Here is an 18,645-nt window from a genome sequence, read left to right on the forward strand (position 1 = left end):
TAAAGTGAGATTAGAACAGGGAGGGCATCTTACTAGGTACTGACTGTAACGGATCCACAAGTCCGGAACAAGGCAGTTCTCGACCAGGGCGCGCTCAAAGACCAACTGAATGCGGGCGGGGTCACCCATTTTCATCTCAAAATCGATGTATGCTTGATATTCAGCCAGCCTGGGCGCTTCAGCTTGCAACTGGGACAGAGGAGAACGGCAAGGACGTTGGAGTGAGCTGTGTGACACGGTCAGAAAGCACACACACCTCCACGGTAAATTTTGGTGAGAATGGCCACACCAAGATAAGAATCACCACTCCCCACATCGGGTCTATACACTGATGGGCAGAATGGGAATCCAAAGTGCCTCTTCGTGGCAACAGTTACAAAGGCTCCATAAACCCTATTTAAACTCCATCCCTAGACCATGGGGAATTTAAACCTCCCATCGATCAGGAATTGAATGAAAGAGAAACACCTCTGCTAGTGATCACTGCGAGCCACCCTTCCAACACAGAGATCACTTCCTTGGCCTAGCGAGTAGGGTGAACGCAACCACACCGCAGTGCCTCGGTGCCCTGCGCTACTGCAGGTTCATCTTCCCAAACACCGGCTCCTGGCAGAGCACAGGTACACGCAGGAGACGGAGGAGGCTATGCTCAATGTTTGCTGATCCACAGACATACAATCAAAATTCTTTTTAGGCAAAATCCTCTTAGTCAACTTGTTCTCTCCTCAGCCACACTCTGCTGATGGGCAAAACAAAATTCAACTGGCTAAGGATTTCACGAATGAAGCTTTGTGAAATACAATTAAGTACCAATCACTGACACGTGAAAAAGGAGCGGGAGCACACATGCTCGGAACTTGGACAACACTGGAGAGGCTCAGTGTCTACTAATAATGACAAATCAGTTACCCAGACACACTGCCCCTGAAAACAACTTAAAACACTAGAGTAAATATTAAAAAAAATCTTCTTGCAAATCAACAACAAACTGGCAAAGAAGCAAATACTATGGACAAAAACTGAAGGTGGTTAAGCTAAGGGAAGGTTAAGCTTTTGCCAGTTTAAGAGATAATACTAAGAATTTGATCTTTACAACAATCCCTGGAGGCAGATATCACTTCTATCCCCATTTTACATTCAAGGCAACCAAGTCACAAGAGGCTGAGTACTAGCCTAGAGCTAAAATTCAAACTTGAGGCAGCCCAGCTCTCAAAGCCTGTGTTCTCACTCACCAGGCATGAAAGATACCAGAAACAGAGCCAAGAAGCTCAACAAACCTCAAGCAGGATAAATACAAAGAAATCCACCCCTGGATCTACTGCAGTGAAATTGCCAGACATCAAACCAAACCAATGAGATCTTAAAATTGGCCAGAGAACAAACAAGGATTTTGTTCCAAGAAGCAAGAATTAGACAGCTGACTTCTGAGCAGCACAACAGAAGCCAGACGCCAGAAAGATATATTTAACTGCTGAGAGAACAGAACTGTCAGCCTAGAATTCTATACTCTGAGAAATTAACTCTCAAGAGGGAGACCAAAGTAAAGACCTTTTAAAACAAACAAAAACTGAGAAAATCTGTTATAAGCAAATATGCAGTGCAGGAGATGCTAAAGGGCAGACTTTAAGCAAAAGAAAAGTGATTCCAGATGAAAGATCTATGATGTGAAAAGAAAGAGCAAAGAAAACGGGAAATGCATGCAGTAAATGTAACCAAATTGGGACTGCAAAATGTAGCTTTAATAACGATGCCTTGTGGGTCAACTAAAGGACAAGAAATACAAGAAAACAAAAGCCTAAGTCTGAGCAGTGGTAAACGAAGATAAAATATTCTAAGACCAAGAAAGGGGAACAAATGCCATTTACAAATAACATTGTGTATCACTATCAACACAGAAAATCCCCCCAAATCTATAAATTATTAACATTAATAAGGACTGAGCAAGTCTGATTAAAAAATTAATATTAAAAAATTACACTTTATATACCTGGAACAAACAACTAGAAAAGAAAATCTTTAAAAAGATACCATTTATAATAGCAAAAACGCTTAGAAATATATCTAAAAATGTGTTCAAGACACTGGATAAATTCATAAATGTATAAAACTTCACAGAAAGAGAAGACGTAAACAGTAGAGGCCTATACCATGTTCACAGAGTGGAAGATTCAATATTTAAAAGATGTAAATTCTTCTCCAAATTGATCTACAGATTCAATGCAATTTCAATCAAAAACTCAAGGGAATTCCCTGGCAATCCAGTGGTTAGAACTCCACATTCACTGCCAAGGGCCTGGGTTCAATCCCTGGTCAGGGAACTGAGCTCCTGCATGTTGCGTGGCCACCCCCCCAAAAAAGTTTTTTGTTTTTGTTTTTTTTTTTTCCAGAACTTGAAAAGTTGATTCTCAATTTAATGGAAGTATTAAGAGCTGAAGAATGCCAGGACCCTCTTGAAGAGGAACCACATGGGTGGGACTCACACTACTGAAGACCAAAATTTAATGATAAAACTGTCATCATTATGATAGTGTAATATAAAGCAGTGGGACAGAACAGAGAGCCCAGAAATAGATCCACACGGAAATGGACAGCTAATCCACGACAGACGTGGGGAAGCACGTGAGCGAGGGGTGGAGGGAATTGCTAAAGTCAGCGCTGGAACAACTGCTTCTCCATGTGGAAAAACCAAACTGGACCCTGCCTCAGACCACACCCAAAGATCCACTCCAGATGAAAACCTAAAGATGAACTTTGACAAAACTATAAACTTTCAGAAGAAAAACAGAGCTAAGTATATTAGTATCCTTGGAGTATGAAGAGATTTTTTAAGCACAAACCCTAAGGGAAAGAATGGTAAATCCAATTAGATTAAATTAAGAACTGGTCATCAAAAGATGCCTCCAGGGACTTCCCTGGTGGCACAGTGGTTAAGAATCTGCCTGCCACTGCAGGGGACACGGGTTCAATCCCTGGTCTGGAAGATACCACATGCTGCGGAGTAACTAAGCCCATGCACCACAACTACTGAGCCCATGTGCTGCACCTAATGAAGCTTGTGCACCTAGAGCCTGTGCTCCGAAACAAGAGAAGCCACCTCAATGAGAAGCCCTTGCACTGAAATGAAGAGTAGCCCCTGCTCACCACAACTAGAGAAAGCCCACCTGCAGCAACAAAGACCCAACGCAGCATAAATATATATAAATAAATAATAAAAATTTAAAAAAAAGATGCCTCAAAAAAAAATGGAAAAGAGGAAAAAATTGCAACACATACAAACAAAAGTATGGATTAAAACCCAGGACTCCCACAAATCAACTGGAAAAAAGGCAAACCAAAAGAAAAATGAGCCAAAGGCTTTAAAAGGCACGTCAAAAAAAAAAAAATGTTTTCAAAAGGAAATCTGGGGGGAGAAAAGATGGCGGCGAAGTAGAGAGACGTGGAGTGCATCCCTCTCCACAGATGCATTGGGAATGCACGGAAGGACGCAGTGATTCCCAAAGAGAACCAGCTGAACACCAGCAGATGGCCTCAGACACCAGAGAGGGCTGCAAGGAGCCCGACATAGCCGCTAAGTTTTTGGTAGTACGGACAAAATCTCTCTCATACTTTCCTTTCATCCCTATCTTTTATACATTTCTATTACTTTCTTTTTATTTGCATATTTCCAACCACATTACACTCTTCTGTTCCCCTTTCTTCCAGCCTTTTTAAGTTTATTTTATCTTAACATACTTATAAGCAACACTATCGGTCTGCTCAGACTCCTTGCTCTACTCTCCAGATGAAGCACTGCCTTGGTATTTAATATTAGGCTTTTGTCTTTATCTTAGTTCTTAGTACAGTTGTCTAATTACATTCTGAGAATCTCCATTCTCTCTGGTGGTACTCCGGCTCTTTTCTATATTTGATCCTAGCTTACAAAATCTCTCTGGATTGATGTTTGTATGTGTAGGGTGTTATTTGTTGTTTGTTTGCTTTTGCTTTTGTCTCTGATTTGTTCTGTTTCAGTTGTCAATTTCTGCTGGGTTTCTCTTTGAATATCTGATAGCACCCTGGGGTTCTGTCAGGTCTTTCTAGAGCCTTATGTCCTAACGGGTTCAGTAATTGTGTGTCTTATACATGTATGTGTTTCCTAGACTTAATATTCGTTTAATCCAATACTTGGACATTAGTCTGAGGCTTGGACAGTCTTCTATAAACACCTCTATCGCCAGGACAAACAACCCCAAAAGTTTGGACAACCATGAGGAAACAAAGAAACACCATGCAGGCAAAGGAGCAGGAAAAAAACCCACAAGACCAAATAAATGAAGAGGAAATAGGAAAAATGCCTGAAAAAGAATTTAGAGTTATGATAGTAAAAATGATACAAAATCTCGATAACAAAATAGAGAAAGTACAAGAAACAGTTCATAAGAACTCAGAAAAACAAACAGCAATGGATAACAAAATAACTGAAATTAAAAATACTCTAGATGCTATAACCAGCAGAATGACTGAGGCAGAAGAACGAATAAGTGAGTTGGAAGATAGAATGGGGGAAATAACTGCCACAGAGCAGGAAAAAGAAAAAAGAACAAAAAGATTAGAAGACAGTCTCAGAGACCTCAGTGATAACCTTAAACGTACCAACATTCGAATTATAGGCATCCCAGAAGAAGAAGAAAACAAGAAAGGGTCTGAGAAAATATTTGAAGAGGTTAGAGTGGAAAACTTCCCCAACATGGGAAAGGAAATAATTAACCAAGTCCAAGAAGCACAGAGAGTCCCATACAGAATAAACCCAAGGAGAAATACACCAAGACACATATTAATCAAACTAAGGACAATTAAACACAAAGAAAAAATATTAAAAGCAGCAAGAGAAAAGCAACAAACAACATATAAGGGAAAACCCATCAGGATAACAGCTGACCTTTCTACAGAAACTCTGCAGGCCAGAAGGGAGTGGCAGGATATACTGAAAGTCCTGAAAGAGAGAAACCTACAGCCAAGAATACTCTACCCAGCAAGAATCTCATTCAGATTCAACAGAGAAATCAAAAGCTTTCCAGACAAGCAAAAGTTAAGAGAATTCAGCACCACCAAACCAGCCTTACAACAAGTGCTAAAGGAACTTCTCTAAGTAGGAAACACAAGAAAAGGAAAACACCTACAAATACAAACCCAAAACAATTCAGAAAATGGTAATTGGAACACACATGTCAATAATCACTTTAAATGTCAATGGATTAAATGCTCCAACCAAAAGACACAGACTGGCTGAATGGATCCAAAAACAAGACCCTTCTATATGCTGCCTACAAGAAACCCACTTCAGACCAAGGGATACATATAGACTGAAAGTAAAGGGATGGAAAAAGATATTCCATGCAAATGGAAGCCAAAAGAAAGCTGGAGTAGCAATACTCATATCAGACACATTAGACTTGAAAGTAAAGACTATTAAAAGAGACAAGGAAGGACACTACATAATGATCAAGGGATCCATTCAAGAAGAACATATCACAATGGTAAATATCTATGCCCCCAATATAGGAGCACCTCAATACATAAGGCAAATGCTAACAGCTATAAAAGGGGACATCGACAGTAACACAATAATAGTGGGAGACTTGAACACCCCACTTACATCAATGGACAGGTCATCCAAACAGAAAATAAATAAGGACACACAAGCTTTAAATGACACATTAGACCATCTCGACTTAATTGATATTTATAGGACATTCCATCCAAAAACGACAGACTACACTTTCTTCTCAAGTGCACACGGAACATTTTCCAGGATAGATCACATCTTGGGTCACAAATCAAACCTCAGCAAATTCAAGAAAACTGAAATCATATCAAGCATCTTCTCAGGCCACAACGCCATGAGACTAGATATCAATTACAGGAAAAAAACTGCAAAAAATACAAACACATGGAGGCTAAACAATTCACTCTTAAACAACCAAGGAATCACTACAGAAATCAAAGAGGAAATCAAAAAATATCTAGAAACAAATGACAACGAAAACACAACAACCCAAAACCTATGGGATGCAGCAAAAGCAGTTCTAAGAGGGAAATTTACAGCAATACAGTCCTACCTTAAGAAACAAGAAAATGATCGAATAAACAACCTAACCTTACACCTAAAACAACTAGAGAAAGAACAAAGAAACCCCAAAGTGAGCAGAAGGAAAGAAATCATAAAGATCAGAGCAGAAATAAATGAAAAAGAAAGGAAAGAAACCATAAGAAAAATAAGTAAAACTAAAAGCTGGTTCTTTGAGAAGATTAACAAAATTGATAAACCATTAGCCAGACTCATCAAGAAAAAAAGGGAGAAGATGCAAATCAACAGAATTAGAAATGAAAAAGGAGAAGTCACAACGGACTCAGAAATACAAAACATCATGAGAGACTACTACAAGCAACTCTATGCCAATCAATTGGATAACCTGCAAGAAATGGATACATTCTTAGAAAAATACAATCTTCCAAGACTGAACCAGGAAGAAATAGAAACCATGAACAGACCAATCACAAGTACGGAAATTGAGGCAGTGATTAAAAATCTCCCAACACACAAAAGCCCAGGACCAGATGGATTCACGGGCGAATTCTATCAAACATTTCGAGAAGAGTTAACACCTATCCTTCTCAAACTCTTCCAAAATATTGCAGAAGGCGGAGCACTCCCAAACTCATTCTACGAGGCTACCATCACCCTGATACCAAAACCAGGCAAAGATGTCACGAAAAAAGAAAACTACAGACCAATATCACTGATGAATATAGATGCAAAAATCCTCAACAAAATACTAGCTAACAGACTGCAACAGCACATTAAAAAAATCATACACCATGATCAAGTGGGGTTTATCCCTGGGATGCAAGGATTCTTCAATATACGCAAATCAATCAACGTGATACATCATATCAACAAATTGAAGGATAAAAACCATATGATCATTTCAATAGATGCAGAAAAAGCTTTTGACAAAGTTCAACATCCATTTATGATAAAAGCTCTCCAGAAAATGGGCATAGAAGGAAATTACCTCAACATAATAAAAGCCATATATGAAAAACCAAAAGCCAACATCGTTCTCAATGGGGAAAAACTGGAAGAATTCCCTCTAAGAACAGGAACAAGACAAGGGTGTCCACTCTCACCACTATTATTCAACATAGTTTTGGAATTTTTAGCCACAGCAATCAGAGAAGAAAAAGAAATAAAAGGAATCCAAATTGGAAAAGAAGAAGTAAAATTGTCACTCTTTGCAGATGACATGATATTATATATAGAAAACCCTAAAGACTCTACCAGAAAACTGCTAGCACTCATTGATGAGTTTAGTAAAGTAGCAGGATACAAAATTAATGCACAGAAATCTCTTGCATTCCTATACACTAACAACGGAAGAGCAGAAAGAGAAATTAAGGAAACTCTCCCATTCACCATTGCAACCAAAAGAATAAAATACCTAGGAATAAACCTGCCTAAGGAGGCAAAAGATCTGTATGCAGAAAACTTTAAGACATTGATGAAAGAAATCAAAGACGACACAAACAGATGGAGGGACATACAATGTTCCTGGATTGGAAGAATCAACATCATGAAAATGTCTGTACTACCCAAAGCAATTTACAGATTCAATGCAATCCCGATCAAATTACCAATGGCATTTTTTCACAGAACTAGAGCAAGAAATCTTACGATTTGTATGGAAATGCAAAAGACCCCGAATAGCCAAAGCAATCTTGAGAAGGAAAAATGGAGTTGGTGGAATCAGGCTTCCTGACTTCAAACTATACTACAAGGCCATAGTGATCAAGACAGTATGGGACTGGCACAAAAATAGAAAGGAAGATCAATGGAATAGAATAGAGAACTCAGAAGTAAGCCCAAACACATATGGGCACCTTATCTTTGACAAAGGAGGCACGAGTATGCAATGGAAAAAAGACAGCCTCTTCAATAAGTGGTGCTGGGAACATTGGACAGCAACATGTAAAAGAATGAAATTAGAACACTTCCTAACACCATACACAAAAATAAACTCCAAATGGATTAAAGACCTACATGTAAGGCCAGACACTATAAAACTCCTAGAGGAAAACATAGGCAGAACACTCTATGACATACATCAAAGCAACATCCTTTTTGACCCACCTCCTAGAATCAGGGAAATAAAATCAAGAATAAATGAATGGGACCTCATGAAACTTAAAAGCTTTTGCACAGCAAAAGAAACCATAAACAAGACTAAAAGGCAACCCTCAGAATGGGAAAAAATAATTGCCTATGAAACAACGGACAAAGGATTAACCTCCAAAATATACAAACAGCTCATGAAGCTTCATACCAAAAAAGCAAATAACCCAATCCACAAATGGGCAGAAGACCTAAATAGACATTTCTCCAAAGAAGACATACAGATGGCCAACAAACACATGAAAAGATGCTCAACATCACTCATCATCAGAGAAATGCAAGTCAAAGCCACAATGAGGTATCACCTCACACCAATCAGAATGGCCATCATCACAAAGTCTGGAAACAACAAATGTTGGAGAGGGTGTGGAGAAAAGGGAACTCTCCTGCACTGTTGGTGGGACTGTAAGTTGGTACAGCCATTATGGAAAACAATTTGGAGGTTCCTTCAAAAACTACAAATAGAACTACCATATGATCCAGTAATCCCACTCCTGGGCATATACCCAAAGAAAACCATAATCCCAAAAGAAACTTGTACCATAATGTTTATTGCAGCACTATTTACAATAGCCAGGACATGGAAGCAACCGAAATGCCCATCAACAAATGAATGGATACAGAAGATGTGGCATATATATACAATGGAATATTACTCAGCTATAAAAAGGGATGAGATGGAGCTATATGTCATGAGGTGGATAGAACTACAATCTGTCATACATAGTGAAGTAAGTCAGAAAGAGAAGGACAAATATTGTATGCTAACTCACATATACGGAATCTAAAAATGGTACTGATGAACTCAGTGACAAGAATAAGGATGCAGATACAGAGAATGGACTGGAGAACTCGAGGTATGGGAGGGGGCGGTGGGTGAAGGGGAAACTGAGATGAAGCGAGAGAGTAGCACAGACATATATATACTACCAACTGTAAAATAGTCAGTGGGAAGTTGTTGTATAACAAAGGGAGTCCAGCTCGAGGATAGAAGATGCCTTGGAGGACTGGGGCAAGGAGGGTGGGGGGAACTCGAGGTGGGGGGGTCGGAGAAGGGAGGGAGTACGGAGATGTGTGTATGGAAACAGATGACTGAACCTGGTGTACCCCCCCAAAAAAAAAAAAAATTTAAAAAATAAAAAAAAAAAAAAGGAAATCTGAATGGCCGATAAGTGTGAAAAGGTGCTCAACTTCATTAGTAACGAGGGAAATGCAAATTAAAACTACAATTTCAGATCCATCAGACTGGCTAAAATTTAGATATGTCAATATCCCAGGCAGGCGGAGCAATGAGAACTCTTGGGTACTGCTGGCGGGAGTAGCAACTGATAGCCTGGAAAACAGTTCGGCATCACCCTAGGATCCAGCAATTCCACTCTCACATACGTACCCTAGAGAAACTCCTTTTCACATGTCCCAAGAGACATGTCTGAGAATGGTCAGAGCAACACTACTCCCCCTAGCAAAAGACTGGAACCAACCCAATCACCTAAGAACATGGATAAATTGTTTATACACAGACAACTTTACAGCAGTGAAAACAGACTGTAACTATACTTGTCAGCATGAGTAAAACCCTAAAATATGTTGAATGAAAGAAAATATATAGCATGATTCCATTATATATATGTTCAAAAACAAGCAAAATTAAACAATATATTAAGGATACGTGCATCGGTTGTAAAACTATAAAGAAAAGCAAGGGAATGATTATCACAAAAGTCAGGAAAGTGATTACCTCTCGGGAGAGGGAAGAGGAGGCAATCGGAGAGGGGCACATAGGAGACTTCTAAGGTACTGGCAATGCGCTATTTCTTAACCTGGGTGATGGGTACACGGACGCTGACTTTATTATTAGGATGTAAACTGAATGTATACATTTATACACTATATATTTCATAATAAAACAAACGTTAAAGATACTGGTTTACTTGCAACTATCGATTAGGGAAAACTCTGTAAAGAGACGTCTACTGTAACAGAGGCCAACACTTACCAGTGCTTCTTCATAGGGTTTATATTTCTCCAGCTGCTGCAGTGCTTTGTTATAGTTCTGAATTACCGCCTCTGGTATGGGGTCTTCTGACCATTCTTCATACTCTGCAAAGGTTGCCTCCATATCTATTGAGAGACAGATTCAGCCCCATGGGTCTTGCCATTGGGTTTTACCAACACAGAGTAAACCCTGAGACTCAGATGCCACGGGCCCCTCCCACATCTGTGGCCACAGGGCTCTTACTGATGGAATCCTGAGCTCTTCTGCTGAGCCCTAACTTGGCCTTAGACTGCCTCAAAGCACTGCCCCAGGCGGTCCTACCAACTAGTTAACCAGTCAGAGTAAATGAAACTAACAGCAACGCTTTAACCACTCTTACCTACTGCTTGCTATGTTCTAACACTTCGCATCCACTACTTCACTCAATCCTCACAGCTCTGTGAGGCAGAGTCTACCATGATCCCCATTTTGTAGATGAGGAAACACAAGCAGAGGGTTACATCGACTGGCCACAGTAACGGAAGAACAAGGCTTTGAACCCAGGCTCTACTCACCACGCTGCCCTGCCTCACACTGGTGCATGAGATGAAATCTACAAGTCAGCATAGCTACAGCGTTTCCTGCAATGTCACCCAAGGATTCGACTGCAGAGCCACTGCACAGCTTGTCAGATCAAATCCAAATAAACCAGGAAGCAAAAAGAGAAACAACGCCTGGGCTCAAATAAAGTTGCCCAGAGGTTCTGAGGGTGTGCGATGTGTGACCACACCCAGAGATCAAACAAGACAGCGGCACCCAACTCTTCCCACGCTCAGCAGTCCTCCCAGCGCTGCTCACGTTCAAGCTCAAAGGCATGGCTTGCCAAACTGTGTTCCACACAAAAGGAGAATCCTTCCCAATCCCACCCCCACCCCCCGAAGAAATTCAGACAGAACTACTTCCAGTCGACCGCGTCCCTGAACCAATCACCTCCACGGAAGACTAATGTAAGCCCACGCATAGCCTCCACTCTGTTATGGAGCTTCCTCCTGCAGAGAAAATGCTCATAACGGAACTCTTATTCAATAAAGTTCCCCCAGAAAACACGGAGGGTCAGTTTCCCTACTCCTTTCAGAGACCCTATCTCTGCCTCCCCAACAATGTCTTAACACAGGAAACTAGGAGTCAGGAAATATGCTTCTAGTCCTGCCTCTGACCCTCTAATTCTCTTGAGCAGGAACAATTCAAGAAACGTTTTTCCCCAGGGCCTTGTCCACAGTGATACTGTCCAGTGAGAAGATGAACACCAGCCACATCTGCCTCATGAGATGCCAGCAAAGGCCTAACCACATGACATGCCCCAAAGCGTTCTAAGAACCACGAAGAGCTGGCTGTTGACGGGTCAGTTTCTCTTACCATAGAGTGGGATCGCCAGCTGTCGCCGGAAGAGACTGTGGACTTTCTCCAGCTGTGAATCAAAGGTTTGTTCCCGATCAAAAGGGGAAAGGAAGCCAGCTATGGGCTAAAGAAGCAAATTCGTAGTAAATGACAAACTTTGGTTCTTCTACTTAAAAAAAAATTTCAGCACATTTTTAGTTCACACTAAAAAAATTCATAGGACCTCTTATACATGAGGTATTGTCCCAAATGCTTCAGGAGGCTCAAAAGTAAACATCACCTCTACTAAGTGTGATGGGAGAGAGCAAGAAGGAATCTAAGCAATGTCCCCAAATGACTATAACGAGACAGAACGTGAGCATCAGAGAAGCAACGTTTCACAAGGATCAAAGGATCATGGCTTGTTTCAAGCTGGTTTTTAGGGCTGAGTTTTGTTACTACGAAGGGGGGAAATCAGGAAAGACGCCTGGAGGAGCTGGCACTGGGGACGCACCTGCAGGCTCTCTGGAGCTGGCAAGAGAAGGACACAGACTCCCAGTTGAAGGAAGAGCGTTGAGTGAAAGTACAGCAGCCAGAAGGTGCAAGCAGGCTGAGGGGAGCCTGCGAGCCGAGTCCACGAGGGGCGCCGCACACGGCAGCCAGAGGCTCAGCCCCGACGCCTCAGTCAGGGCGGGGCGAGGGCACCACTGCACGTTTCTCAGCAGCGACACAACCGAGAAGGGACTGGGCTGTTTTCATCACAGTGGTCTAATAGTCGAGGCCTTCACTGGGTGCCAACAACTTTGTGGTGACACATGTCGTGGAAAAGAGACACTGGAGAGGGGACTGTAAAATTCTATAAATCATAGTCTAGTCTAAAAAATGAATTGGGAGATTGGGATACCAAATTGTATGCTCTAAATATATGCAGTTTATTGTATGTTAACTGTATCTCAATAAAAGTTCTGAAAAAAAAATGCATTTATGATGGGGTCAAATCTCTCACAGTTACTATGGGACATGACATACATATACAGATATACATATGTAAAAATAATATTTTTTGGAGCAACTTGGTTATCCCTTTACACTCACCTGGAACCAATAACTAACAGAGTAGGATTTCTAAATACCAAGAAAAAATTGTAGGGTCATCTGCTTTTTAGTCAAAGAATATATTCTTGCTATTCCACAGACTCGTAATTTTATTTACTTTACTGCCAACCCACTAAGTGATACGCAAAGACCATTTTGTTAACTGTGTTCTTCCAAGATCACTTACGAAGACAGCCCTGGCTGGGAAAAGGCAAGCACTGGTCACTCACCCGGGCAGCTTCCACGATGGCACTTTCAAACTCGCGATAAGCCTCCCAGATGGCGAGTCCCTTGGTCATGTGTAACCCAACGGACGAGAGGGCCCTTTCAAACACAGAGCGGACTTTCTCGAGGCCACCTTTCTGACCAATTCCGCCAACCGAGTACTGGCCGTACTCTAGCCAAATGTTAGGACCTAAAAATGAGAAGCGTTCTATTATTAGCTCAGGATATGAAATGCCCAAACATCAAAACTTTTGCTCTGACACAGAACAGGAGAATCGACCCCACCAAAAAAGTACTCATTCACGGAGAAAGGGAAGAGCAGACCCAACAAGCGTCCCAGTTACCTGCACCAACACTGCAGCCTAAAAGCAAAGTCTACCGTACTGTTCCTACTAGGTATAAGCAGTGAGCTCCGACAACATACACACTAGGTGCCAGGTGGTGATACGTAATAGGACTGATTATAAAGCTTACTTATTAAAACTGAAGGAACCTAGTAACAGATTTCAACGAAAACAGTTACAAATCTGAGTGAATCTTCAGAAAGACTGCAAAGCCTAGAATTTTTCAACTTTTAAATCTTGATTCATTTTTAAGCCTTCTGGTCAAAGTGAAAGAACAAAATTAAACGCACCAATCCCATAACTCGAAATTTTAAATCTCTAAAAAAAAAACAACAAAAGACCCGGTTGCCTTGCTTCTCTTACTTTCTTTTTAAACTTTCTATATACTCACTCCTGCAGCTTCAAGACTAGTGAATTAAACTCCTTATGAATACATTGATTCTTACTGTATACATTTTTTTTTGGCCACACCATGCAGCACACAGCATCTTAAGTTCCCCGACCAGGGACTGAACCTATGCTCCCTGTACTGGGAGCGCAAAGTCTTAACCACTGGACTGCCAGGGAAGTCCCTCTTACTGTATACATTTTGCCTATTAAGTCACTTTCCAGAGAGAGCAAAATAATTTTCAATGCTATACACCTTGTAAAATAAAAATACTAAAAAGATAAACCCAATGTGAAAATTATGCTGTGTTTCCCTGAGGCTTTTTTCAATGAAACAAGTTTATTTCAAAGAATTTAGCTAAAAGTTTGTTAGCTACTCTGTTTTCACTTACTGGTACAGAGCTGCCATATGGGCTGCAAAATAAAAATGGAAATGAACTAGCTCTTGGAGCTGAAGCCCTTACTGAGGGTTCGTCAAGTGTACAGAGGGTCTATGAAACAGCTCCCCCTCTACAGAGAAGGTAACTTTTGATAGATTACATCACGGCCCCTCCCAACATTTACATTATCTAGAGAGGAGCAAATATTGTGAACAGTACTTTAAGCGCAGAAAACTCAAGGGTGCAGAGTCCACGATGACTATGAGAGGCAAAGAAAAGAAGGTGTCACCAAATCCCAGCTTCCGACACAGGATGAAGCCTCTGCACGAGGCTCCCCCAAAGACCCAGGAGCCCAATTTTCACAATCTTTGAAGAGCCAAAAGGTCATATTAAATGGCACACTGAACACCCCCCAGGCAGCCTGAAATCACTATTGAGGGCACACTGAGGGAAAAAAGTCTACACCAGGCATCTCCAAACATGCAAAACACAGTTAAAAACTAAGCAGCAGGCAAAACAAGTGACACAATTTCCATACACTAAAGCTCCTAAAAATAACACGAGAACCCCTCAGGCCCTTACTCAAAACTACTTATGAGACATAATCTAAGAAGCGTGGTTATCTGGCCTCTTAGACATGCTGGTGGAAGGAGACAGCATACTGACATCAACACTCAGGAACCGCGGGGGCCTGAGGGCACTGACAGAGCCATAAGGGACCGACAACCATCACAGCCCGGGGAGGGAAAAAGGTCCCTGGAGAGAGAACTGGAGTTGCTGACCATGACTCTGCGACGTGAGAAAGGGGTATCAGGAACGTCAGAAGACACGGGAGCGTCACGCATGTGGAACTCCGTCGGAGTTTCTCAGCGGCCAAATGGGAGGCATCAGAGCAGAGGCTCAAGAACAGCTTTTAAAAGCACACTCGGCATCATTTCACAGTCACAAAACATCTATTATTTTCCTTATTCAGATTATAAAAAGTAGAAAATTGATCAATTCTTCTTGGCAGGTAAAGGTACAGAGAACACTCCCTCCCTCAGGACAGTCTACCTTCTAAGTATCAATGCTTCTCACGAGGGGGATGCGCACAGAGGGAGTAAGGAAAATCAGGCAGGGGAAAGGGACATGTGACGAAAAAGGTAAAATTTTTTGAATTTTTATTAAAAACATTTTGTCCATGGCATTGTCTGATACAGTCCTAAATGTACGTAGAGAAAACATTTAGGTATTTATACCATCAAACAGGATTTACAGTGAGGTAAGGCATCCACACGGCACCTTCACAGGTAACATGTCAAGACCAGCAGACAAGGGAGATCTCCGCCGTGATGGAAGGTTCTGCATCTCCATGCAGTGATGGGATAAAGTCTCACAGAACCACACACACACACCCCACACACACACCACCCACCCACCCACCCACCCACCCACCCACACACACACACACTGTACCAAGGTCCATTTCCTGGTGCTGAGTTTGTACTATGGTCATAAGACAATGGGGGAAACTGGATCAACCAGGTACACAGGACTTCTCTGAACTACCTTTGCAATTTCCTATACATCTATCATAATTTTAAAATTAAAAACTTAAGTTCTTTACTATTGGGAGGGAACAGAAAGCATTCTGTCCAAAGCTTCTAAAAATCCATTCAATGTGTAAAAGGTAAGTTTCAGTCATCTAGAAATACCAGGTATGTTCTCCCTGCCAGATAACTGCTGGAGGTGCGTATATTCACATCTTTCCTTCAAATATTTCTTCTACTTGCATTTTAAAACCAAAAGCCTCAATTGAAAACCACAGACCATGATAATAATAACTGAACTCCAATCTTTCTGATCACTGGACGAATGCTCTTTGCTGGATACCAGCACCTCACAGCACGATCCACAGCAGCAGGTGATACTAGCTAAGCCCACCAGATGGCCCCGGAAGAGCCCGCAGGGAACTTACAGATGTAATCCTTCACCGCTTTCTCGAAGAGCTCGTACACGTGCTCTCTGTCCAGGCCATCCAGGGCCATGCTGATCTCATCGTGCAGCCACTCCAGCCAGAGCTCTGTAAGACACCAGGGGCCCCTGCGTTACCGTCCCCCGCATAGAAGGCGGACTGAAAGCAGGGACTGCACTGCAAGGCGTCAGCATGCGAATGTTTCATCCACCTTATACAACCTGACCCAGTTCACAGAAATTCAATTCTTAAAACCTGCACCAAGCACACAGAAAGTTTACGCTTCCGAATAAGATCAAATCACTAAGTCATAATAGCCCTACAAGCTGCTGGGCATTTTATATTTTGCAAAGTATTTATATATTTTCTCACTCAATCTTTGTCAAAATCCTGTGAGATAGGTGACAGTGACATTAACAACAATGGCATCTACCTAAGCATTTAAGACATGCCAAGCACGTGTTCAGTGTTGCACACAGAATGCCTCGTCCAATCCATGTACTACAAGGCAGACTCTACCGTTATCCCCATTTTACTGCTGCAAAAACTGAGTCTTAGAATGTTTATATAATTTGCTTAAGGTCACACAGCCAGAAAGACATGAAGCCAGGCAATCTGATTTCAGCTTCTGAACTCAGCACTTATGCTTTGTGGGAGGGAGAAGCGGACAGAGCTGGATCTAGGACCTGTGTTTTCCAACTTGTCCCTAAAAGATCAATTACGTATATCCATGGAGATTTAACTACTAAGATGCTCCCTGTAATTATGTTTCAAATAAACAGAAATAATCTAAATGCCCAACTGTTGTGGAACAAATAAGGTATGAAACATTTAAAAACTGTTTATGAAAGGTTAGTTACAATACATTTACAATTATCTGTTCCTGAGAGAACAGATTAAACACATAAATACTAGAATGGGAAACAGAAAGGGAAGGGGGCGGAGTTTAATTACGTAGAAATATTGTATCATAACGTTAGGATAAAGAAATCAGGATTCGAAACAGGAGTCGGTATTTCATGCCCACAACTATGTTTAGCAAAACAGTAGAAGACGATAAACTAAAAATCGCTGACTATGGATGATGGACTTTCTTCTTTCCACTATACTTAAACATTCCAAATTTTCTATAAGGAGCATGTCCTACTTTTAGCACTGAAAGAAAACGACAGTCTTCAATTCTCTGTGTTTATAAAGGCAGCCTGACTGTGGAAATGTTACCTTCAGTCAAAGGAAAGATCTCGCTCATCTTCTGGCGGGCCATCCTCACTTTGGTAAGCTCCCCTTCCAGCCGGAGCAGCCGGATCAGGTCCACGTGGCAGTTGTAGTCATAGACGTTGATAGACAGCTTAAAAGAAAAAGCGACAGAAGCTGAAATCTAAAATGCCATCATCAAAATAACTCAGCTTTCTTCACCACTAGTGATGACCCACATCTGCCACAAACACAAAATATGTGCAATCCGGGAGAGCCACAAAAATAGCAAGGCAACATTTACCCTCAGGGAGAAAAATCTACAAGAGAGAGGCTTTTTATAATAAATGTAAAGCTCACTCAAACACCAATTCCTGTCAAAACACACTTGGGTTCTCTCTGAAATACAGGAAACATTCTAGTGAAACAAAAAAACAAACACAAAGTGTGACCTGAGGCATGTTATTAACTTTTCCAAGCTTCCATTTCCTCATCTGTAAAATGGGATATACCACTAGGTTCTAGCTCATAAGGTTCTTGCGAGGATTTTGAAAGGGAATTTAGTATCAACCCTGTAGCACATGTCATGTACATCAGTAAGAGCTCTTTTCTTGTACTAAACAAACAAATGAAAATCCCTTTTGAAAGAAACAAGAATGGCAACAGATTGGTATCTGATAAAGCTGAGTGATACATAAAGATTTATTTTTATATTTCAAACTTTTCAAACTAAAAGTAAGTTAAGATAATTGCTTCCAAAGCTACGGTACATCTGGGACAAAGGAAAACTAGAAGAATTTGTCACTACCAGACTGACTCTTAAAGAACAGCCAAAGGAATTTCTGCAAACAGAAAGGAAATAAGAGAAATCTCAGAACACCAGGAAGGAAGAAAGAGTAGAAATATGGGTAAGTACAACAGATGATCCTTCTCTTCATGAGTTTCATAAATTGTACATGATAATGGAAATAAAAATTTGAAGACTACCCGATACCCAAAACGATGACATTTAAAAGGAGGAATGGTAAAGGGACCTAAATGGGAAGACTTCCACACTTCACTCAGGCATAAAACACAGATAACACATAAGTCAAATATACTGTAATACATAAAACAACCACTGAGAAACTAAAGCAATACTCTAAAAATCACTATTGGGACTTCCTTGGTGGCACAGTGGTTAAGAATTCACCTGCCAACGCAGGGGACACAGGTTCGAGCCCTGGTCCAGGAAGATCCCACATGTTGCGGAGCAACTAAGCTGATGTGCCACAACTACTAAGCCTGCACTCTAGAGCCCGCGAGCCACAACTACTGAGCCCATGAGCCGCAACTACCAAAGCCCGCGTGCCTAGAGCCAGTGCTCCATGATGAGAGAAGACACCACACTGAGAAGCCCACACACTGCAATGAAGAGTAGCCTCCTCTCACCACAAGTAGAGAAAGCCCACGCACAGCAACGAAGCCAAAGCAGCCAAAAATAAACAAATACTTTTAAAAAATAA

At 41.3% G+C, this 18,645-nt stretch overlaps 1 protein-coding gene across 7 annotated transcripts in view; it reads right to left on the reverse strand.

Moving 5' to 3' along the window:
• Window positions 1–18,645, reverse strand: part of SART3 (spliceosome associated factor 3, U4/U6 recycling protein) — a 56,205-nt gene that overhangs the window by 30,554 nt on the left and 7,006 nt on the right. For 5 of the 7 annotated variants that reach the window (XR_009055061.1, XM_057744969.1, XM_057744966.1 and 2 more), the window contains exons 2-7: window positions 17,168–17,294; window positions 15,950–16,054; window positions 12,887–13,071; window positions 11,601–11,706; window positions 10,206–10,330; window positions 34–189 (exon numbers count right to left, since the gene is read on the reverse strand). Coding sequence is in view for 6 of the 7 variants with exons in the window: in XM_057744969.1 (XP_057600952.1) it covers window positions 34–189; window positions 10,206–10,330; window positions 11,601–11,706; window positions 12,887–13,071; window positions 15,950–16,054; window positions 17,168–17,294 (804 nt within the window). In the remaining variant the exon portion in view is untranslated. The remainder of the gene's footprint in view (window positions 1–33; window positions 190–10,205; window positions 10,331–11,600; window positions 11,707–12,886; window positions 13,072–15,949; window positions 16,055–17,167; window positions 17,295–18,645) is intronic. The other 2 variants (XM_057744967.1, XM_057744971.1) reach the window with 1 other exon arrangement.

Source organism: Hippopotamus amphibius, chromosome 8 (assembly GCF_030028045.1).
Source record: "Hippopotamus amphibius kiboko isolate mHipAmp2 chromosome 8, mHipAmp2.hap2, whole genome shotgun sequence".
Lineage (NCBI taxonomy): Eukaryota > Metazoa > Chordata > Mammalia > Artiodactyla > Hippopotamidae > Hippopotamus > Hippopotamus amphibius.